The sequence below is a fragment of the Tamandua tetradactyla genome, chromosome 5 (genome assembly GCF_023851605.1).
Source record: "Tamandua tetradactyla isolate mTamTet1 chromosome 5, mTamTet1.pri, whole genome shotgun sequence".
In the NCBI taxonomy this organism is placed as follows: domain Eukaryota; kingdom Metazoa; phylum Chordata; class Mammalia; order Pilosa; family Myrmecophagidae; genus Tamandua; species Tamandua tetradactyla.
Genome location: NC_135331.1, coordinates 37,873,352 through 37,897,368, shown reverse-complemented (window position 1 = coordinate 37,897,368; position 24,017 = coordinate 37,873,352). Strand labels below are relative to the sequence as shown.

The following is a 24,017-nucleotide window of genomic DNA, read 5'->3' as shown; positions in this document are numbered from 1 at the left end:
GTTTAGGACAACTATAATGTGCCAAGATGAAGACATTGTGAACTTTATCTTTCCCTTAGTTATTCCATCTATAAAATAAAAGTAATTTTTGTTTCGTGTCTCATAGGGGCACGTAGATTAGCTCAAGATTGAAAGAAAGCTCTGGCATCAATGGGTTATAAAGATGTAATGAGGATGAAAATGTAATTACTGAACATGTGTCAGGAGTATGATGTGACCGTTTAGAAGTGCATAAAACCCTAGCAAGTCCACAGTCAGAGAAATAGCACCTATCAGTTGTGCTTGTTGATATCACGTCTTATTAGGTTTCTGTGATTTACTTATTTTTCTTTATGATATATATATATGCTTTGCAGGAGAATCTTTGGATATGGGTCACTGGAAGGCAGGTAGAGAGTAGGAGACAAAAAAATGTAAATGAAAGAGCTTGGATTTTGGCATCATTCTATCCTGAAATTGAATTCTTGTCCATTAGCTTTACAACTTGGACAAGTTTTTTTTACCTCTCTGAACTCAGATTCTTCATTTTAAAAATGAGGTTAATGATGCCTACTTTCCAAGCTTGTTATGGTAACTGAATGATTAATGTCATGCTATACTTTCTCAGTACAGTGGCCTTTTAATTTCATGAGCATGCCAGGCTCTTTCTCATCTCAGACCTGTGCACTCATTCTTGGAGTGCTCTTTCCTTGGTTTGCTTCTGAGCATCCCTTTAAATAAGACATCTTTCCTCTCCAGTCATTCTTTGTTGCAATGCAGGTTTTGTTTCTTTACTGCGCTTTCACAATTCATTTTATTTTTTGCATGTATTTGTTTATTGTCTGTCTCTTGTGCTAGATATGAGCTTTAGGAAGGCAGGACCCTGTCTATCTGCGCCTGCCCTAAATTTTCATTGGCACAGTGCCTAGCACAGAGCTATCATGCAAATACTCATTTAAAGAATAAGTGAATGGGGTGCACGGGTGATAGAAATGCTCACCTTTCATGCGGGAGACCTGGTTTTGATTCCTGGACCATGCATCTAAAAAAAAGGAATGAATAGATGAATGTAAAGCACTGGGAAGAGTCTTGGTACATTAGCAGGCATTCAGTGAATAGTAGCTTTTATGATTATTGTTCACAATTGTATCTTTACTCATAGATGTAGGTTCCCATTCTTTGTCTAATTCTTGACTTGGCACTCCAGGAAAGGGTAATGCACCAGCACATTTGCTACTTTGCTGGGAGTCAGAGTTAAGGAGGAAATGGACCCCCTTTTCTTTCATTAAAAAATATATATATTTCTAGCCGTTATTTATGTTTATAATGTAATAATTTAATATTTTTGGCTTTACTTTAACTGACACATTTATATGAATATATTTGTATAACTGTTTTGTTCCACAGTAGTTTTTGTTGTTTTTTTATAACAGCACATGATTTCATTTTTATTTCTTCTTTTTTCACATAAGACTTGCACTGTTGCAGTATGTGTGTGCATTCATTGAGATGCCCAAGGCATCTACTTTTAACAGCATTTACTTTTAAAAATATGTTTAATTAAAAAAAAAATCTTCCATAGCTCACAATTCTGAATCGATCTTTATAGATTTTTCATTTGACTTTACTGGGTTCTAGTTTAACCCAGTTTGAAGGATTGGAGGAATGAACTAAATATTGGTAACACAAACTCAGAATTGAATAAAAAGTTAAAGTAGTCTTGGCATGAAATGTAACAACTTTAATCATGTCATAAAGTTTTTACAATTCTCCCTGACCTTGCTTTCATAGAACATTCAAACTTTCTTCTGAGAATATATTCAAGTAAAAGGTCTTTCATTCTTAGTCCTTCATTTTATAGGCATCTTTGTCTTGACTAACTGATTTAGGGAAAATAACAAGTTCAAATGCCAGTGGTAGGGCTAATAAATATAAACTTTCCTTCCCTCCCTCCTTTTTTTTATAAAAATAAAGTATAAAAGAATATAAAATATATAACATAAAATTTGCCATTTTAACCATTTTAAGTGTACAGTTCTGTGGCATCCTGTTGGGTGGTAAGAATATTTCTTTCTAATTTTGATTTGTGTTTCCTTAATGGCTAATGATGTTGAGCATTTTTTCGTGTGCTGGTTGCTATTCTTTGGAGCAATGTCTATTCAAGTCCTTTGCCTATCTTTTAATTGGGTTGTCTTTTTATTGTTGAGTTGTAAGAATTCTTCCATGTTCTCTGGATACTGGACCCTTACCAAATATATGATTTGCAAATATTTTCTCTAATTCTGTCAAAATCTTTCACTTTTTCTCTCTCTCTCTCTTTTTTTTTCCATGGGCAAGCACCAGGAACCGAACCTGGGTCTCTGGCATGGCAGGCAAGAACTCTGCATGCTGAGCCACCATGGCCTGCCTCCTTTTTCTTTTTTAACTGAACCAGTTCACTAATGAGGTTAACTAATGCAAAATGTAAAGTAAGATTTTTTTTTGACTTATGTAACATAATTTATATTATTTTTTTAACAAACACTCCCCTTTCTTCCCTCCCCAGTAACCTCTAATCTTTTTTATCTCTGCAAATTCGCTGTTTCTAGTCATCTCTTATAAGTGATAGTATACAATTTTTCTCTTTATGTGCCTTGCTTATGTCACTGGACATAATGTTTTCAAGGTTCTTCCATGTTGTAGCATGTCTTATAACTTCATTCTTTCTTATGACTGAATAATATTCCTTGGATATATGTAGCACATTTTGCTTAACTTTTCACATATTTTATAATGTCCTTTGACACAAAATCTTTACAATTGGATAAATACAATTTATCTACTTTATTTTGTTGCTCATGATTTTTGTGTCATATCTAAGAATCCAATGCCAAATCCAAGGTCATAAAGATTTACTCCAATGTTTTTTCCTAAGAGTTTTGTGATTTTAGTTCTTATATTTCAGTGTTTTGTTTGGGTCCATTTTGAGTTAACCTTTGTATTTGGTCTGTGGTAGGTGTCCAGTTTCATTCTTTTGCACGTGAATATCCAGTTGTCCCAATATCATTTGTTGAAGAGACTGTTCTTTCCCAGTTGAATGGTGTTGACACCCTGGTCAAAATTCAGGTGGCCATAGATATATATGTTTATTTCTGGACCCTCAATTCTATTCCATTGGTCTATATGTTTATCCTTATTCTAACATCACACTATTTTGTTAATGTACTTTTGTTTTAGGTTTTGTAAGTAGGAAGTGTGTGTCCTCCAAATTTGTTCTTTTTCAATATTGTTTTGGCTCTTTGGGGCCCCTTGCAATTCCTTAATAATTTGAGAGTGAGTTTTTTACATCTACAAAAAAGACCATTGTAATTTTTATAGGGGTTTTATTGAATCTGTAGATTGCTTTGGGAAGTATTACTGTCTTAAAATATTAAGTCTTTCAGTCTATAAGAATGCCTTTCCATCTATTTAGGCCTTCTTTAATTTCTTTCAGCAATGTTTTGTACCATTCAGTATACAAATCTTTCACCTATTTGGTTAAATTTATTTCAGGCTTTTTAATCCTTTTGGATGTTATTGTAAATGGAACTGTTTTCTTAATGTCTTTTTTCAAATTGTTCATTGCTGGAGTATAGAAATACAACTGATTTTTACATGTTTATCTTGTACTACACAACTTTGCTGAACTTTTTATTAGCTGTAATAGTTTTTTTGTGGATTCTTTAGGCTTTTCTATATACAGAATATGTCATCTGCAAATAGGCACCATTTAATCCTTTCCCACTTTAGATAACCTTTTATTTCTTTTTCTTGCGTAACTCTTCTGACTAGAACTTTGTGAACAATGTTGAATAGCAGTGATGAGAGCAGGTGTTCTTGTCTTGTTTCTGATCTTAGGTGGAATGTCTTTCAGCATTGTGTATGATGTTAGATGTGGCTTTTTCCATGAATGCCCTTTACCATGCTGAGCAAGTTCCTTAGTTTCCTGTTTTTCTGAGTTTTAATTTTTTTAAGATGAAAGGATGCTGATTTTGTCAAATTCTTTTTCTGCATCAACTGATATGATCATGTTGTTTTTTTCTTTCATTCTAGTAATATGGTTTACTACATTGATTGATTTCCTTATGTTGAACCACCCTTGAATTCCTGGGATAAATTCCACTTGGTCATGGTGCATAATCTTTTTAATATGCTGTTTGTTTCAGTTTGTTAGTATTTTGTTGAATATGTTTTATCTATATTCATAAGGGATATTGTTCAGTAGTTTCTTTTCTTATGGTGTCTTTGGCTTGATATCAGATTATTGCTATTTTCTAGGATGAGTTGGCAAATCTTCCCCCTGCTTCTATATTTTGGAAACGTTTGAGAAGGATTGGTGTCATTTCTTCTTTAAAGATTTAATAGAATTCACCAGTGAAATCTGGTCCTTACTTTTCTTTGTTGAAAGTTTTTTTTTTATTACTGATTCAATTTCTTCACTTGTTATTTTTCTGTGCAAATTTTCTATTTGCGCTTAGTTTTGGTAATTTAACCATTCCATCTAGGTATCTGATTTGTTGGTATATACTTGTTCATTTTATTCTCTTATAATTCTTTGTATTTCTGTAAAATAGTACTAATAAAACAGATTTTTGAGAGTTTGCAAATCACAAATACCACAAACTGGTTTTGGTTTAACCCACAGGAGTTATTGGCTCATGGTTTCAGAGGCTAGGAGGGTTTCTTCATTGGCAGTATTCTAGCTGGCCAACAATCAATCCTTGGGTTCCTTGGCTTTCCCAATGTCCTCTTCTTTCTCTTCTGAGTTCCACTGACTTCCAACTTCTGGCTCCTCCCTGTGGCTTTCTCTCTTTATGTCTGAATTTCTTCCACTCCAGTAATCTGGATTAAGGTCTAACCTAATTCACTTGGCCCATACCCAAACTAAACTAACATCTTCAAGAGATCTCATTTACAATGGTTTCATCCCCATAGGAATGTGATCTAAAACTAAGAACATGCATAAAATGGGGAATATAATACAATCCAACACAGTCCCCAATTTCATTTCTGATTTTAGTTATTTGTATCTTTTCTTTTTTTTCTTGGTCAACCAGCTAAAATTTTGTCAGTTTTGTTGATTTTTCAAATAACCAACTTTTGATTTCCTAGAGTTTGTCTATTCTTTTTTCTATCCTCTATTTCACTCATTTCTCTAATCTTTACTGTTTTTTTCCTTCTCCTAGCTTTGGGCTTATTTTGTTCTTCATTTTCTAGTTCCTTAAGATGTGAAGTTAGGTACCAATTTGAAGTCTGTATCCTTTTTTTTTTTAACTTTTTAAATTATATAATATAACATATATACAAAGCAAAGAAAGAAAAAAGCAATAGTTTTCAAAGCACTCTTCAACAGGTGGTTACAGGACAGATCCCAGAGTTTATCATGGGCTACCATACCGTCATCTCAGATTTTTCCTTCTAGCTGCTCCAGAATATAGGAGGCTAGAAGAAATAAATATTTTTTTATCACCACAATGGACTTTTTTTTCCTTTTTTTGTGAAAAATAACATGTACAAAAAAGCAATAAATTTTAGAGTACAGCACAACAATTAGTTGTAGAACAGATTTCAGAGTTTGGTATGGGTTACAATTCCACAACTTTAAGTTTTCACTTCTAGCTACTCTAAGGTACTGGAGACTAAAAGAAATATCAGTGTAGTAATTCAGCAGTCATATTCATTTGTTAAACTACCTTCTCTGTATAACTCCACCATCACCTTTGATCTTTCTATCCCACTCTTTCAGGGTATTTGGGCTTCCATTCTTTCTTAGTGTGGGCGTTTACAACTATAAATTTCCCTCTGAACACCTGAACACTGCTTTCAGTGCATCCTGTAAATTGTGGTGTGTTGTGTTTTCACTTTCATTCTTCTCGAAATATTTTCTAATTTCCTTAATTGTTTCTTCTCTGACCCATTGGTTTTTTAAAAACATGTTGTTTAATTTCCACGTATTTATGAATTTTCCAGCTTTCCCTCTGCTACTGATTTCTAGTTTCAGTCATTCCTTTGTGGTTAAAGAAGATACTTTTTATAATTTTGATGTTTTTAAATTTATTGAGACTTGTTTTGTACTAACGTGTGGTCTACCCTGGAGAATGTTCCATGTGTACTTGAGAATAATAAGTATTCTGCTATTTTTGGATATAGTGGTCTATGACTGTAAGGTTTAGTTGGTTTATAGTGTTTTTCAAATCCTCTAATTCCTTATTTATCTTCTGTCCAAATGTCTTATTCAGTATTGAAAGTGGAGTATTGAAGTATTCAATTATTTTTGTATGGCTATTTCTTTCCTCAATTTTGTTAAAGTTTGCTTTATTTACTTTGGGACTCTATTGCTGTAAGTGTATATGGTATATGTATGTTTGTAATTATTATACTGTCTTGGTGAATTGACCCTTTTGCCAGTATATAATGTCCTTCTTTGTCTCTTGTAACAGTTTTTAAATTAAAGTTTATTTTGTCTGCTATTAGTATAGCCACTCTAGTTCTCTTTTTGCTTCTATTTGTATGGAGTATATTTTTCCATCCTTTCACTTTTCAAACTAATTGTGTCTTTGGCTCTAAAGTGTGTCTCTTATAGAAAGCATATAGTTAGATCATATGTTGTTATCCATCTTGCCAGTCTCTTCCTTTTAATTTGGAGAATTTAATCAATTTACATACAAAGAAATTGCTGACAAGGGATGATTAACTTCTGAACTTTTTCTGTATGTTTTATGTATATAATATAATACCAAATTCTTTTGTGTTTAATTGATTTTTTTTGTAGCGTACCATTTTGATTCCCTTCTAATTCTGGTTTTGTGTATGTATTTTTAGAGAATTTCTTAGTGGTGACCATGGGGATTACAGTTAACATCCTAAATTTATAAAAATCGAATTTGTATTCATACCAACTGTTCTAGTTTGCTAGCTGCCAGAATGCAACACACCAGAAACAGATTGGCTTTTAATAATAGGGGATTTATTTTGTTAGTTCTTCAGAGGAAAGGCAGCTAACTTTCCACTGATGTTCTTTCTTACGTGGGAAGGCACAGGATGTTCTCTGCCGGCCTTCTCTCCAAGCCCCTAGGTTCCAACAACTTTCTCCCCGGGTGATTTCTTTCTGCATCTCCAAAGGCCTGGACTGAGCTGCGAGTGCCGAGATGAGGTATGCTGAGCATCTTGGGCTGTGCTACATTGTGCTCTCTCATTTAAGCACCAGCCAATTAAGTCAAACGTCACTCATTGCAGCAGGCACGCCTCCTAGCCGACTGCAGATGTAATTAGCAACAGATGAGATTCACTTACCATTGGCTCAAGGCCATAGCAACAGAACTAGGTGCCGTCACCTGGCCAAGTTGACAACTGAATCTAACTACCACACCAACTTAACCTCATTAACATATAAAAACAGCTTCTCCTCATATCCCGCCTTATGTTATCATCACAAATTACATCCTTATATATAGTATGCCCTTTAATATAGATTTATACTTGTTTTTTTCATTTGTCTTTTAAATCGTGTAGGAAATATGAAGAACATTCACAACCCAAAATACAGCAATATTTTATATCTAACTATGTAGTTGCCATTCCTAGAGTGTTTAATTTCTTTATATGGCTTTTAGCTGTTGCCTAATGTCCTATTGTTTCAGACCAAAGGACTCTCTTTATCTCTTGTAGGGCAGGTCTACCAGCAACAAACCTCTTCAGCTTTTGATTATCTGAGAATGTCTATATTGACCCTTCTTCTTCTGGTTTTTTTGCATGGGCCGGCACTGGAAATCAAACCTGGGTCTCTGGCATGGCAGGCAAGAATTCTGCCTGCTGAGCCACCATGGCAGGCAAGAACCACTGCACTGACCCTTCATTTTGAAGGACAGTTTTGCTGGATACAAAATTCTTGGTTGACAGTCATTTCCTTTCAGTACTTTAACAATGTCATCGCACTCCATTCTTTCATTCTTTCTTATGAGAGTTCTGCTGTTAATCTTATTGAGGATCTCTTGTACTTGAAGCTTTGCTTCTCTCTTGCTGCTTTCAAGATTCTCTCTTTGTTTTTGGCTTCCCACATTTATTATAATGTGGATCTCTTTGCATTTACTTTTCATGGAGCCTGCTGGGCTTCTTGGGTGTGTAGATCCATGTCTATTATTAAATTTGGGAACTTTTCAATTGCTATTTTTTTTTTTACATGGGCAGGCACCAGGAATCGAACCCGGGTCCTCTGGCATGGCAGGCAAGCATTCTTGCCTGCTGATCCACCATGGCCCTTTTTTTTTTCAATCGCTATTTTTTGTAATATTTTTTCTGCCCCTTTTTCTCTCTCCCATCCTTCTGGATTCCCATTGTGCATATGTTTTCATGCTTTATGGTGTTCCTTGAGACATTTGATGTCCAGTTGTTTAGGCTATGTTTATTTTGCTTCACCCTTTTTTCTTTCTGTCCCTATGACTGAACAATTTCAGTTGATCTGTCTTCATGTTTATTAGTTCTTTCTTCTGCCTTTTCAAAGCTACTGTTGAAACCTGTTAGTGAGTTTTTTTTATTTCATATATTAAACTTTTCAGCCTTGCAATTTGTTTGGTTACCTTTTATAATTTCTGATTTCTTATTGATATTCTCTCTTTGTTCATACATTGTTTTCTTGGTTTCGTTTAGCTTTTTGTCTATGATTTCCTTTAGCTCTCTTTGAGCATTTTTAAGACAGTTGATGTAAAGTCTTTGCTAGTAAATCCAATGTCTGTGCTTCCTCAGGGACAGTTTCTGCTAATTTCTTCTACCAATGAATCATACTTTCTTTTTTCTTCGAGTGTTTTATAATTTTTTAAGCTGAAAACATTGACTATCGTAATGTGGTACTCTGGGGATTAGATTCTTCCCCCTTCTCAGGATTTGTCTGTTTTTACTTATTGTGGGCTGTAGCTGTTTGTTTACTGATTTCACTAAACTGTACTTGTAAAAAGTCTGTATTCTTTTTAATGTGTTGTCTCTGAAGCCTCTGTTCCCATAGCTTGTGTTCAATAGTGTTTTGACAGAGATTTCCTTGAATGCCATGAGCCAAAAAAGAAAAAAGAGACGAGAGGAAAATAAAAGGAAACAGATATCTCTTCTAGTCTTTGTAGATTGGCTCTGTACTGGAGTATTCCTTTAACACTTCACCATGTCATTTACAGCTTTGACTTAGCATTTACTTCCTGCTTGCACAGAGCCTGGAGATTAGCTAAACATGAGAGCTTTGTGTCTTCTCAGGTCTTTTCTGAAGGATTTGTTTGGTTGCTATATTTTCCAGAGTTCTGACAGTTTTGGTTCTGACAGTTTTTACTTGAATTTTTGATGTTTCTGTGGAAGGACAGCTCCTTGGAGCTGCATACTTTATCATTTTCACTCTGACCTCCTTGGCGTCTCACTTAAGAACTCTTCATCTACTCTAGGTTACAAATATTTTCTTCTAAAAGTTTCATAGTTTTACATTTCACATTTAGTGGTATGCTCTATTTTGAGTTACTACTTGGATAAAGTGAGAAACTTGGTTTGAGGTCCATTTTTCTGCATATGAATGTCCAATTGTTCCAACATTATTCGTTGAAAAGAGTTTTTTTCCCCCCTTTAATTCTCTTTGCCCCTTTGTAAAAAAATAAGCCACCAACAATTGGACATAGTTGTGTGAATCTATTTCTGGATGTAGTCTGTTTCACTGATATATGTGTCTGTTCATTCACCAATACTACACTGTCTTGATTATTGTAATTTTATTATACATTTTAAAATTGGATTCTATGACTCCTCCAACTTTTTCTGTTCCAAAATTATTTGAATATTCTAGTTCCATGGCCTTTTCATATAAAATTTTAGAACACTCATCTTATGGTCATAGAAAAAAAGTATTTTTCCTCAGAATTTCGGCGCCTGCCAAGAAGCCACTGCTGTTGCCATTTAGCTGCTGGAAGCTTGTCTGGAGTATAGGCTGGAAGAGAATGGAAAGAAGAATTTTAAAACAGAGGCTTTTCTCCACTCTTTCTGACTCTTAGGAATCCCCTTTCCTACTTCTTTGAACAGAAAGAGAGGCTTATCTGTTGAGTACAATTGGGTTTTGAACTGCCTCTCAATCCAAACTATGCAATAGCAGATGATTGGAAGGGAAAAACAACTACAACAAAATGGACACTCCACTGCTGGTTTGATATTCTTCAAAATCAGGCCTTCTTCCTCAATTCACTGGCTACCATTTACTTTTAGAGTCCTCAGAGAGCTGCACTATGCAATCTATCTAGGGTATAGTTGTAGTCAGTGGAAAAGATTGGATGGAGTATGTTTATTCCATCCTGACTGGAAGTGATACCCTCTTTTCAAAGGAGATAGTGTGGTGTATTTTTCTGCTTTTAAGTATTGAGAGGCAGCCAGTTGTCTTTTTTCTTGTTTTTCATTGTAGTATCTGGCACCCTAATACACGTGTGCCAATGTAGAAAGATTACATCATGTGGGAAGGGGATACAGGTAGTCTGGGACGTTTGTAATTTAGAAAAATGTGTGTGAACTATTTGAGCAAGTGTTTTTTGAGCATATATTCGTACCTCTTAGCCTGCTCTCACCACTTGCCTTTACCTCTCTCTTCGTGTCCTTCTCCCAAGTGCTAATTCCTTTCTGGATATGATTACTGCTAGCTTGCAGTGGGAGCAGTTGACAAAGGTATTAGTTGTCAGTGACTTAGGTAGTATTACTCATGCTTTACTTTCCCAGACACCTAATATCAGAAGAGAGGGACTAGGGAGGAGGGGGTATAGGAAGAATGGAGATAAGCATTTCCTTATATTTTCTTTTAAAAAATTTGTGAGAATTCCTCATCTTCTAAAATTTGTATATAAAAATAATTCTGTCCCCAAATGTTCAAATTAATTTGACATTTCAGTAAGATAGGTCATGTTTGTTATATGGCTTTGACCTTCTCTTTGGTATAAAACTATGGACTCCCATTGGTCTCATAATTTGAAGAGAAAAGCAAGAGCTGTTAACCAAGAAGGATCATAGAAGTGGGTCACTAATGGTAGAATTTTAGCTGCCGAAGGATATTTTATGTAGAACCCCTATATCCCAATATATAGCTGCTTATGGCTGCAATTTCGATAGGCTGCTTTCTGGAGGGAGTGGATTTTCCATTAATCTGGCATGGTTTGAGTATGGCTACATTATTGTAGGCATGATGCCAAGTGTTTGCTTCAATAGTTAGTGAGAACTCAGGGTCTGTAATTTCCACATTGTTGGCCTCAGTATTTTCTCCAATCCACCTTTCTCTCTTCCCACCACTATTTTATTTTTCCTGTTTTGCTCTAGTTGTACCATATTTCCAAGGACCAGACATGAGTATGAAGGCACACATACTTCTGTGTTCCAGTGTGAGAGTAGGGTTTGGTAAGGCAGGGACATAGAACTCTAGCTGAAACCAAATGATTTCTTGGAGAATGTGCAGGAAATTCCTTGGTTTTTTCCTTGGCAAGACTTAATATTCTTCCTATGCCACACCCATAGCATGAAGGCACAAGATAGGGAGAATTAAGAACCACTATTCTAGGGGACTTGAAACTTATGTCATTGTTTATTTTTAAAGCTTAAAAAGAGAGACTCTAGATAATGGTATACACATTTTATAATCCAACATCAACTATAACATTAGGAATTTCTGCAGTGCTAGAAAATGATACCTCTTAGCTATTTAACTCTTGGTTGACATGTCATGTTTTCTCTGACTACTTATCAAATTTCTAATTTCTTTTTCTAAAAACTTTTTTCAAAAAATATTTTTATTGAGAAATATACACATACACAGTCCAATTATATTATACAATCAGTGACTTACAATATCATTATGTAGTTGTATATTCTTTGCCTTGATCATTTTTAGAACATTTACATCAGTCCAGAAAAAAAATAAGAAGAAAAGAAAAAAAAAAGAACTCATACATCCCACACCCCTTACCCTTCCCTCGCCTTGACCCACAGTATTTCAATCTGCCCAATTTTTACCCTTTCAACTGATTTTTAGCATCAAAATCAACTTTTTGTGAAAAATAGAATATAAACAAAAAAGCAATAAATTTCACAGCACATTGCAGCAATTAGTTATAGAACAGATTTCAGAGTTTGGGATGTGTTGCAATTCCACAATTTTGTTTTATTTCTAGCTGCTATAAAATAGTGGAGACTAAAAGAAATATCAGTATAATGATTCAGCAATCATACTTGTTTGTTAAATCCTACCTTCTCTATATAACTCTACCATCACCTTTGCTCTTTCTTCCACTCTTTAGGAATATTTGGACTATGCCCAATCTCACTTTTTCATGTTGGAAGGGGCTGTCAGTAATATGGGATGGGGTTGATGCTCTGGAGAGACTGGTACCTCTGTTTCAGAACTTATCTGGTCCAGGGACACATCTGCAGGTTATAGGTTTCTGAAAAGTTATCCTAGGGCATGGAACCTTTGTAGAATCTAATATAATGCCTTGGATATTCTTTAGGATTGGCTGAAATGGTTTTGGTTGGGGTTTGGCAAGTTATGGTAGGTAGCAGTGTCTAACTGAAGCTTGCATAAGAGTGGCCTCCAGAGTAGTCTCTTGATTCTATTTGAACTCTCTCAGCCACTGATACCTTATTTATTACACTTCTTTTCACCCTTTTGGTCAGGATGGCGTTGTTGATCCCATGGTGCAAGGGCCAGATTCATCCCTGGGAATCATCTCCCATGTCACCAGGGAAACTTTCACCCCTTGGATGTCATGTCCCACGTCGGAGGAAGGCAATGATTTCATTTGTAGAGTTGGGCTTAGAGAGAGAGAGGTCACATCTAAACAACAAATGAGGTCTTCCAGAAATAAGTCTTAGGCATAGCTATAGGTAAGCTAAGCTTCTCCATTGCAATAGTAAGCCTCAAGATCTAGGGCTTGGCCTACTGATTTGGTTGTTCCTAATGTTTGACACACTATCAGAGGTTCCCTGATGTAAGGTTTAATAGTTACATATTTTTTATCGTATCCCTCAAGGGATTTTGCCAATATTTTTTTATTATCTGATTAATATACTCTGGGAGGTATCCAGGCATTACATTAAGCTACACAGGGATTAAAGGCCCTCATTCTTATTCTGGGCTCCCTGTGTTTGGATTGGATGATCTATCCAGACAGGTTGAGTTAGATTATATGCTTCAGAAAATTTAGGTTCTGGGCAAAATAAACCTTTCTTCCTTTGTTCTCAAAGAGTATATGATGTAGTAAAATATAGACAGTGTCTTCCTTACCCCTGTATTTTGAATTACTTAATCCTGACCTAATTGGCTTTGTTCTTATCTCTAAATACCAGGTTATACGTATAAAAAAGCCTCTCAAAGTCCAGAAATAACAATCACCACTCCAGACTAAGTATGACTTCTATAAGAGCTTAAAATCTAGGCCCCTGTTTTCTTATAAGTATTTTCTAAATGAGACCATACAGTATTTGCTCTTTTGTTTCTGGTTTATTTTACCTCACCAAATGTCCCACAGGTTCATTCATGTCACATGCCTCACAACTTTGTTCCTTTTTGTAGAATCACAATATTCAATCATATGTGTATAGACCATCATTCACCGTTCTACTTCTCAGTCAGTGTATCCTTCAGCCACCTCCATTCACTGGGCATCATGTATAATGTCCAAAGTCAACAGTCCATCAACACTCTCAATTTTAGATAATTTCTTCTAATTCCTTTTTAAAATATGATTTTCCCATAAATTTTTTACCTTAATAACACTTACAATACAATGAGTTTATGATTGATTTTGGAAGAAGAAATAGTTGATAAGATATGAAGCAATCAGGATCAAGAGCAGATTTCCTTTAGAAATTGATTAATTTGCATTGATATGTCAAAAGCCAGAGTTGGAAATACAATTCACAGCTACAGTTTTATTTAGAACATTGCATTAGGAAATTTAGGCCTCTGACTCTGGTTTCCAAACTGAATAATTGTGTTTTCTAAAATAGCTTCCAATCTCTCGCATGTGCTTTCAGTATACAATAAGACAAACTAGTGAAAAATAGAAGTGTAGTTTTCTGGAAAGATAGGAATGATTACTCCCAGCTGAGCAGGTAAAACACATTGTCACATGAAAATATGTGCTCTTTGCTGATTCTCAAGGTATTATTTTTTAATATGAAGCATCAGCAAGTACAAGAAGAGAAAATTCAGTTGAAAATATCAGAAAATAAAAGAAGCGTAGCAAATTGTAGAGCCAGTAAAAATCCATCTTAGCCAACAAACAAGCCTTGTCTGAGAAGCCTGCTGATGGCTCCTTTTGTTTCTCTTTGATTTAAAGCCTCTTGCCTGTAATCTAATTAACATCGAACTGAGTTGCAAGTACAGTGGCCTGTTTGGTTCAATAATAATACATTTATATGAAAGGTTAATGAAATGAATTTTCCGTTCATCTAATTCATTAAAAATTGTTCTACAATCAACGGTTGCTAATGGAATAGAGATTAAATATTCATGTTCATAAATTTTTTGTGTCATTTCTGATTTTCCTTTATTTCTCTCTCTATAGGTTGAATTTTGCAAGTACAAGAATTCCCAGACAAAAAGCTGATTTAGCGGTTAATTGCAGACCATTAATTCTTTTATCAAAGTGTAGTGTGGAATGGTGGAAAGAGAGAGAGTTTAGCGTCAGATTTGTCTTACTCTGTAGCTGAATGTAATCACTTCCTTCTGTTCAGTGGTCATCATAAGAACTTCATGTGGGATAATGTGAGGGTTAGTGATAAACTATGGAAAGAACCCAGCACAAGTGATGACGCATAATAGCTGTTCAACAATGAAAATAGAAAAAACTTGGGGAAATAAGACACCTACATATATGCAATAGAATTGGTGATAATTTATCAGTGGCAAGACTGATACAACAAGACTAAGCTGTTGTTAATTCTAAAATATACGCATCGGGCTTGGGCCTCAGCAAACCTTGTAATAATTCTAATACTCAATGTACCAGAATACAGTTTCTGAGAGGAAGAAATGTTTCATGTTCTTATAGATAGATTTTTGGTCTTCTATTTTCTACCACCTCTTTCTTCTCTTCCACCCCAGCCAAAGGATCTTATTTTTAACTTGCATTTAATGATTTTTTCAGATAATGTGTTACTAGGTTACTGAAGCTTACCCAATCAAATGTCAAAGTGCATACATTTTTAAAAGTAGGTTTGATTGAACAATTTCCCGAAAATGTATTAACTATGTTATTGCCTTTTGAAATAGAAGATGCCAAGTGTAACTATTTCCTCAGTGATTCAAGGTGATCAATTATGATCATTTTTGCATTGGGCTGTAAATTTGTCTCTGTTTCTCTAAAGCTGCAATGTGTCATTTTTTCTCTCCTCTTAGTGCTTCATTTTTGTCAGTCCCTCACTCCACTAATGGTTGCTCTGTTTTATACTCCACATCTGACTCAGCACCCTTTGAGGCACATAGCTAAAAAGTAATTGGGACTGGATTCTTGTGTCAGCCTCATGAAACTCCTTTCTCTCCTACCACAGCTTCCTTGGGAGTAACAAAATAGCTTCAATCCAGGGCTTTTGTGGTAGTTATTTCACTTGGCTGTTATATCACTTCTCAGTTTCTTACTATTTATTTTTATGTTTGGAGACTTAGAGTTAGACCAAACTCTAGAATGGCATTGTCCAATACAGTGGTCATTAGCCACTTGTGGCTATTTAAGTGCAGTGCATTTTGTAAATTTAGTTTCTTAATCACAGTAGCCACAGTTCAGTTGCTCAAAGGCCACATATTGCTGGCTAGTGGCTACAGTTTGGACAGTACAGAGAACATTTCCATTATTGCAGAAGAAGTTCTATTGGGCAGTGCTGTTCTGGAAAATTTATCCCTTGTCTTAAATGAAACAAATGCATAGCAAAAATGATTTGCATTTTTGTATCCATGCAGGTACCTATTTTATGCAACACTGCAAAAATACATCCTGTGCTTTCATGTTTGTGTGCACATGAAATGGCATAATGTATACTATCTAATATATGATAAATTTAATAATAGGTAATAAATGTATGTTTACATTTTACTTGTAAGATGTATATCTGTTTTAAGTAAATACAAGCTCTTTTATTTTTCCATATAATGCATTCCTAAAAAAGTATATGAAAGTCAAATACGGAGGATAAAATATGCAAATATCAAACAATGTAACTCACATGTCCAGGGATTGGGGAGTTCCTTGACAACTAAAAATAAATCTCAAATTGATTTCTTTCAGAATCAATTTTGATATCTCCAATATTTTTTATATATTCTCTGATTTTATTCTTTTGCATCATAATTGAAAATAGTTGTTCTGTGTAAATTCATGATGTAAAGGTTTGCTGGTTTTGGCATCCTGTAATCATTTTCACTTTTGACCCAGTTATGTTAACTTAGTGATCACTGTTGCTGCTTTTTTAAAACTAAAATCAGTATTTTTATTTTTCTCATTTCCACTCATTTTAAAATATGGTAATAAGGGAAAATTCAGTAAAACAATTATGTAATTTACAAACATTGTTGAACAAAGTTGGTGATGATGTGGAAACTATATATTGGTTAGCAGGAATGTCGCATGTATAGCTAAAGATATTTATTCTTCAGAAAGCTATAAAGAGGTTCAAACTGAAACTGTGAAAGACAGATTAGGAATATTAAAATCTGACATTTGAAAGTACAAATGAAATAAAAATCCAAGAACTTCTTGAACTAATTATGTATTGTGCATGTGTATTTACTTTTGATTTTATTTATCATTGCATATGGCATATATTTGTTTTATGTATTTTATATTATAATATATACATGTACCTGTGAGCATAGTAGTTTATCTCATCATTCATTTAAGCCAAGGGAAAGTAAGGTGTTAGATTATTGTTGGGTTTAGTGACAATTGTGAACCGGAAATGGAGTGTTGAAAGTAAAGACTTAGAAGTGCTTCATTGCTTCCAGGGGTACTTGAAGAGTGAAAACCTTACTGATTCACATGTTTAGTCCTTAAGCATTTTTTTTTTTTTTTTTACTTTAAATATCAGAGACAAGAGGAATGGCCACTTAATACAAAGCAGATGCCAGCAATAGTAACGATTGTTACAACAGGGCTTGAATTCTTTGGTCATTAGGTTACATTTTTACCTTTACTATCAGTAAGCAGTTACTGCAGCCAACAATCAAGGTATTTATGTTTATGCCACCATCAAGACATTTATAACTTTTAAATTATTCCCCTCTAAACTGTGAGCACCCTGAGGTGAGGTTCCTCAGCACCAAGACAGGTGCTGATTCCAGTCTTGTTTTATTTGTATTTGTGGTATGCATCACAGAGTCTGACACTGTAGATTTTTAGGAAGTGTTAATTGAAGGAAGGAAGAAAGGGTTGGAAACTTATTCTTGTAACCCAGTTGTCTTAATGTTACTTGTGAGGGCATTTAGGAGCATGCATGGGATAATCGTTGTGAAAGTTTGGTAGTGAACAACAAGAAATCAGTGAATAACCCTGGACTCTTGATTATCTGGTGTCCCACCTTCAGTCCCACTGCAGAATGTGATGTATGTGTGGGGTGTCCTGAAGCAGGCAGTTGTATGATTTAAAGTTGGATGGGCACCATGTGTCCAACCCTGTTTTTATAAACCCCAGCTTCCCTTGGTGTACTGCACATATACTGCTATGGGTCAGTCCTGAGTGATCAGAATTTGGCCCTCTCTCAGATGAAGCAGCTTCCTGGGAAACCTGTGGTGGTGAATAAAAGAAAAAGCAAATATCTTTAAGGGAGAAGCAGATAGGTTATAGCAGTTTGCATCAGTTTTACTTAAAGCATGGTAAACAACTGTGACTATCAGCGCATCTTGATCTTTTTTTTTTTTTTTTTTTTTTTTTTTTTTTTTAAAGGAAAGACAGAGAGAAGGAAGGAAGGATAGAAGGAAGGAAGGAAGGAAGAAAGGGAAACATTTTTAAACATTTTCTTGTTTTTATTGTATTCTGTTTCTCCGTTTTTGTTACATGGGCTGGGGCCGGGAATCGAACCGAGGTCCTCCGGCATAGCAGGCAAGCACTTTGCCCGCTGAGCCACCGCGGCCCGCCCCGCATCTTGATCTTTGACTTGAGGAGGCTGGCAGAGGATCGTATGGGTGGCTGCTACATCTCCCAAGATCTGATATGATGCATGTTTTGTAGTCACATGGTTTACATTTTGTCATGGAGGGACTTTATAGCAATGTGATGTATCAACTGTATAGTTTCCCGGTTACCTACAGTATTTTATGAAGCAAGAGGAGAAGTGAATGAAGCAGTGATAGGAATTGAATAATATGATGTTGATGTAAAATATGTATTGGACACCTCTTGTATTCTGATAGTCTGTAATTGTGTTCTTATATTAAAAATCTCTGATTCTTTTCTCAGTAGCTAGTAATAATGAAAATAGCTAATGTCATTGAGTATTTACTCTATGTCAGGCACTGTGCTGAATGCTCTTATATTCCATCACAATAACCCACAATCTAAGTTTTTATCATTGTCATCTTGAACTCTATGGTGTCATATGTCTCACAAAAGTAGAGATAAGTAATTTTTATTCAACAATTATTTGTGCATGCAAGAAATATTGCATGGGAAAAAAGTTGGGAGAGCTCCACTCTATGAATTTGGAGTAGGGATTTGTTAGAGCTTGACTTATTATGCCACCTTGACAGGGAGACAACTCAGCTTTTAACTAAGAAAATATTGTCAAGCTGTATGGGGAATTCTGGAAGGATAAAGGGAGGACTGGACAAAAGAGACCTTGGAGGCTTCTCTACTATGTCTTTTTAAAATATCTTCTCCTGAAGAAAGGAAATGAAGAATGTGGGAGGAATGATACATTCTTATCTTTTCTCACTAAATTCTTAATAACTCTTTTTAAGCTGCTATGTACCTGACAATTGACACTGAACTTTACCTACGTCCTAAAGGGTCATTCTTTTCAGTGATTGCATTTGTTAGACACAGAAATTAGTTGTTCTCTTAATAAAGTAATGAATGGTAAAGTTTTGCCTTTAATATTTAAGAAGTTATCAAAATTCATTGACAATAATTTAAGAATTTTATATTTTTCGTAATACATATCTGAAATCAATAACAACAGATACATTTTGTTTGTCTCCATAAATGATAATTATAATTTACAGGTATTTAACATATATATATTTGTTTAGCTTTAGTATAGCATTTCTAAAATTTTGTAAATTGTGGTTATTTTTAGTTGGAATGTACTGTTTACTGAATCTTGGGTTATAGAAGACATCTAAAATGTGAAATGAAAAAGGTAGTGAAAAATGTCTATAAACACATTAAAGATTAAAAGAGCACCGAGTCCAGTGAAAAGAAGTGATCTTATGAATTAGTAATGAAAATGCATTTACAAGTTATATTTTTACTAGGCTCTGAGTTTTAACAGCTACTGGTGGCTTAAACTTGATAGAACCTCAAATAGCCCTTAATAATCTGAGTATTTGTTCAGTTTATGGATTGGTTCTTAATAGAAGTACTGAATGGTATTGCCTATCTTAAATTACCTCGAAGGGTAGTTATAAAAATGAAATAAGATAAGGTAAGTAAATATGTTTTGTAAACGTGAAAAGTGCTTTTTCTCACATATGTATATATGTGTAAATTAAATTATAAATTTATGTGTTGTTTACTGAGCGGTAATTGTTCAAAACTTTATTTAGATCCAATGAATACAGGTGGTGACAATTTCAAAGTATATTGGGCTGAAAAAGTCAAGTTTGTGTTAGAAACAGTTATCATTAGAGAATTTACGTTAAATAGGAGGCTAAATATTTTAGAAGCAGATGTCGTTTAGTAAATAATGACTACATTAATAATATATGATTTTTATTTATTACAAATCAGATACAAGGTCCTTTGCTGGTAACATAATAGCAATACTTTGTCCATTTACTTGGTTTCACTCTTTGTCCCTAAAATACAACTGTCATTTCCTAAAACTGTTATAAAATTCATTTTATTAATTATTTGGCCTTTTCTGCAATTAGCCAGAAAAGGGCTATTTTTCAGTAGTCATATATGATAATACTAATCCATTGAAGAAGAGAAAAGACAACAATCTTATTTTGTTTCTAAGCAAAGCACACATATCCTAGTCAAGTGCTGTTATATATTATGTCTGAAACATCAAATTAAAAGTATGGAACCATGTTATTATTATTAAAATTATCTTAGTAATCACACATTGGGTTTTCCCTTTAATTATATAAGGGAAAAATATAAGTGGAGTTGGAGTTTCTCTCATGTATCTTGCACTGAACTCTGGTACAGTACTTTGTTGAGATAATGTAAACAAATCTCCAAATCTCTGGCTTTGAGGAGCTTATGCTATTAAAGGTGGGATAAGGGATAGTTCAGGATCTTCAATCAATGGTAAAAGCAATATGGGAGCAAATTCCAAAGAATGTGATAAAATTAATAAATGCTCTAGAAGTGAAAAGAGTGAAAGTTTTAAATATAAGTTCCCCGGAAGAAGTATGCTGGCATTTGATGATATTAGAAGAATCAGATTTGAATACCAATTGTTTAGTAGGTTTTACAGCCAAGACCATATTCAGTCTTGGATCTACAGACTGTTCTAATAAAGAATCACCATCACCCTGTTGGAGCACAGTATAATAAGTTTAACATCCATTATCTTTCTTTTATTTCCAGGCATACTTCCGACAGGGTGTTGCCCTCCAGTACCTCGGCCGTCATGCCGATGCCCTGGCAGCCTTTGCGTCTGGACTGGCTCAGGACCCCAAGAGTCTTCAGCTTCTGGTGGGGATGGTAGAAGCTGCCATGAAATCTCCCATGAGAGGTAAATGTGATAAAAGTAGTTGGTCTGACATTAATTTAAAGTAAAACATTTCTAGCCTCCCAAGAATTTAGACTCAGGCACTGAGAATTGATAGGGTATCAAATTTGCCAAGAGCTGATATTTTAAGACAAGAGAAAATAAAGATCACTGTTGATAGCTGACATTAATGAGGCAGAATGGGATGGTGGAAAGATCACTGGCCTTGGAAGTTAGTGTATATAGATTATATTCTTGAAGTTTTAACTCATTATATGACTATGGATAATTGAATTGTCTTTTCTGGGTTTTAGGGTTATTTAAATAATTTCTTTGGTCTTTGTTGTTCTAAGAGCCTAGAATTCTAAATCATAACACCTCCAGCAGTAAATTGATTTGCCCAGGTGAATCAATATGCCTTCTAGAAATAATCAAATAGGAGAAGACCATCTTTTGTTTCATAAAGAAATATGGATCTAACTATAGCCTGTGTCTGACATTTTTCAGAGGATCATTGAAACATTGTGTTGGACTAAAAGGAGAGAAAGACAGAGAGATAAAAACCAATAGATAGACACTAGTTTACGTTTGTTCTCCCTGTTATTACTTCTATTTTACACCATTTTGGAATTCTAGAAAAACAAGAGAATAAATTGAAAATAGTACTGTGGAGTTTGAGGGAGAGTTCTAAGATCCCAAGCATCACGGCTTCACTTGGAACATTGATTTTGAGGAATGAGTGCTGAGGATGATAGGGCTGAAAGTGTACATCAATTGTCACTTTTGGGACATAAAAGAGATACTAAGGCAAATAGTAGACAGTTTATCATGTTTCATTTTAATGAGGTTATGTCAAACAGAACTCTGTTTTTGTCTTTGAAATGAGTTTTAAATTTTTTTCATAAAGGGAAATGTTCCTAAAAATTTAGGAACATTTAGGAAGTATCATTATTGTATGTACTTTGAAAATGTTTACAGCATTAGATCATTTTAATATAGTTCCTAGTATGTACTTGGCTCAAAATATATGCTAGATAAAAGTTTGATGAACTATATGGTACTCATGCAGCCTCAGGGTAATTCATAGCTATTAAAAATGTTTTCCTGAAAGTTGGGAATTTCATGTTTCAGAAAAAAATGCGGTAAGGAGACCTCTCTTCATACGCTTTTATAACCCTGTACAAAAGTTGAATATTCACTGGAGGACCCTAATGGCTTCTCCCACTGGGAAATCTGCTGTTAATAAACTCAGACTTAGAGCAGATGCGCCTTGGAACTCCAGGGCTCAGGGTGGGGGAAATGGACAACAACAAAAAATCAATCTGCCTCTCCTTTCCATTTTTCTAGAAATTTTTTGTTTTCATTATAGCTCTCTCCACATGGAATTTACATGAAACGCTGTTGCTTTTAGAATATCGGAGTGAATGAGTTTAGATCAGCAAAATCATACTTACTGTTTTGCCTTTAAAGCAATTTGTTTAGAGAAATGGAAGGAAGTATACCCTGCACTGTGAGAAATAGCTCAGGGTTGCTGTCACCCTTATGGTTTGCTGTGTCATGTCCTTTTCCATCTTAAAGTGAATGACCTAAGGACAAACGCTGGAGAAATGGCTTCTTATAGGTGCCTGGAGCACTTCGATATATTTTTCCCTTTCCTTCAGGCGATTTAATTTATCTTGTCTATTTTTTAGCATTGCCCTTACCTCTGTATCTATTCCAAGTGGTCTTCCCCTATCAACTTTTAACGGAAATTGTCACTTTGGATGGTATTGTTCTGTGTATCATCCTCCATGTTAATGACCTCCCTTTTTGTCACATGGTTGCAATTTATGAAATCCATTATCATTTGCTACCTGTTTTTTTTTAACTCAGTGTTTCCTTTGGCCTCCTTTAGCTTTCTAAGTTTCTACCATTGTTGCATAGCTGTGGGGTGTGGGTCACTTCACATAGAGATCTAATCTTTGTGTCAGTGGTTTATGTTTTGTAATTCTAAAATGCAATAGAAAAAACGCCGTAGTCCAGGTACTTCTATAAGCAAGAAAGAGCTCCCATAATATGCCCAGTGTTCTGTGGTTTGGTCTTTTTGGAGGTTTTGAGATTTCTCCTTTTTTGAAGAAAGACGTCAGGGCCAATCAAATTTATAGACCCTTATTTCACAACAAATGTGCTATATTTATCCACATTGAAATTTTTGTTTTTTATTGTTGTGGCTTATATTTCTAACTGAATTAAATATGTTTTGCTTCATTTTTATACCTTCACTTGTGCTTGCAAACCAGGTATTTGTTAAACTAGTTTCTCCTGTGGACATAACTACATCATTATATATAATGTATTTCCCTTAGATTATTAATGAAAATATTAAAATAAAAATAAATATAAAATGATACTCTTTTTCATGACTTACCAAGTTATCCTTTTACTATTTTCCATTTCTCCTTTTTTAATGTCTTTCAGCAATTTCAGTTCATTTTATCTTATAAATGTTTAGGCAAATTTGGATGTTATAGCATACTACTACTGCCAACCGTGAATTTAATAATATAATTACAAACTGCGATTGGGTTTACCTTTATTTGTTTCTTTAAAAACACCAGGGCTGCTTCTTGCTTAGGGTTCTCTTGTGTATATTTTCTTTCCTACCATTAATTCAGTAATCTAAAGACTATTACATTTATGGGCCATCACCTATTGTAGTGTTTCTCTCAGCTCCAGAGGATCCGGAGAAGCAGATTTTATGAGCTGCTGATAGAAAATGGATCTTGAACATAAAAGCTTTTCTTTCAGGGTCAAGTTGGGGCTCACTTTTTATTTACCTACTGTCCATCCTTGCTGAACTCACTGGAATTCTATTCTAGGTGGCAGTCACTTTTCACAGGAGGTTTTTTTTTTTTGCATATTCATCATCATGATCATTTCTTAGAACATTTGCATCAATTCAGAAAAAGAAATAAAAAGACAACAGAAAAAGAAATAAAATGAAAATAGGAAAAAAAATTATACATACCATACCCCTTACCCCTCCCTTTCATTGATCACTAGCATTTCAAACTAAATTTATTTTAACATTCCTTCCCTCTATTATTTATTTTTATTCCATATGTTCTACTCATCTGTTAACAAGGTAGATAAAAGGAGCATCAGACACAAGG

General features: G+C 34.7%; 1 protein-coding gene across 3 annotated transcripts in view; it reads left to right on the top strand.

Moving 5' to 3' along the window:
* TTC28 (tetratricopeptide repeat domain 28) overlaps window positions 1-24,017 on the top strand; it is an 896,291-nt gene that overhangs the window by 431,303 nt on the left and 440,971 nt on the right. For all 3 annotated transcript variants that reach the window (XM_077160720.1, XM_077160719.1, XM_077160721.1), the window contains one exon: window positions 20,742-20,889. In XM_077160720.1, coding sequence (XP_077016835.1) covers window positions 20,742-20,889 — 148 coding nt within the window. The remainder of the gene's footprint in view (window positions 1-20,741; window positions 20,890-24,017) is intronic.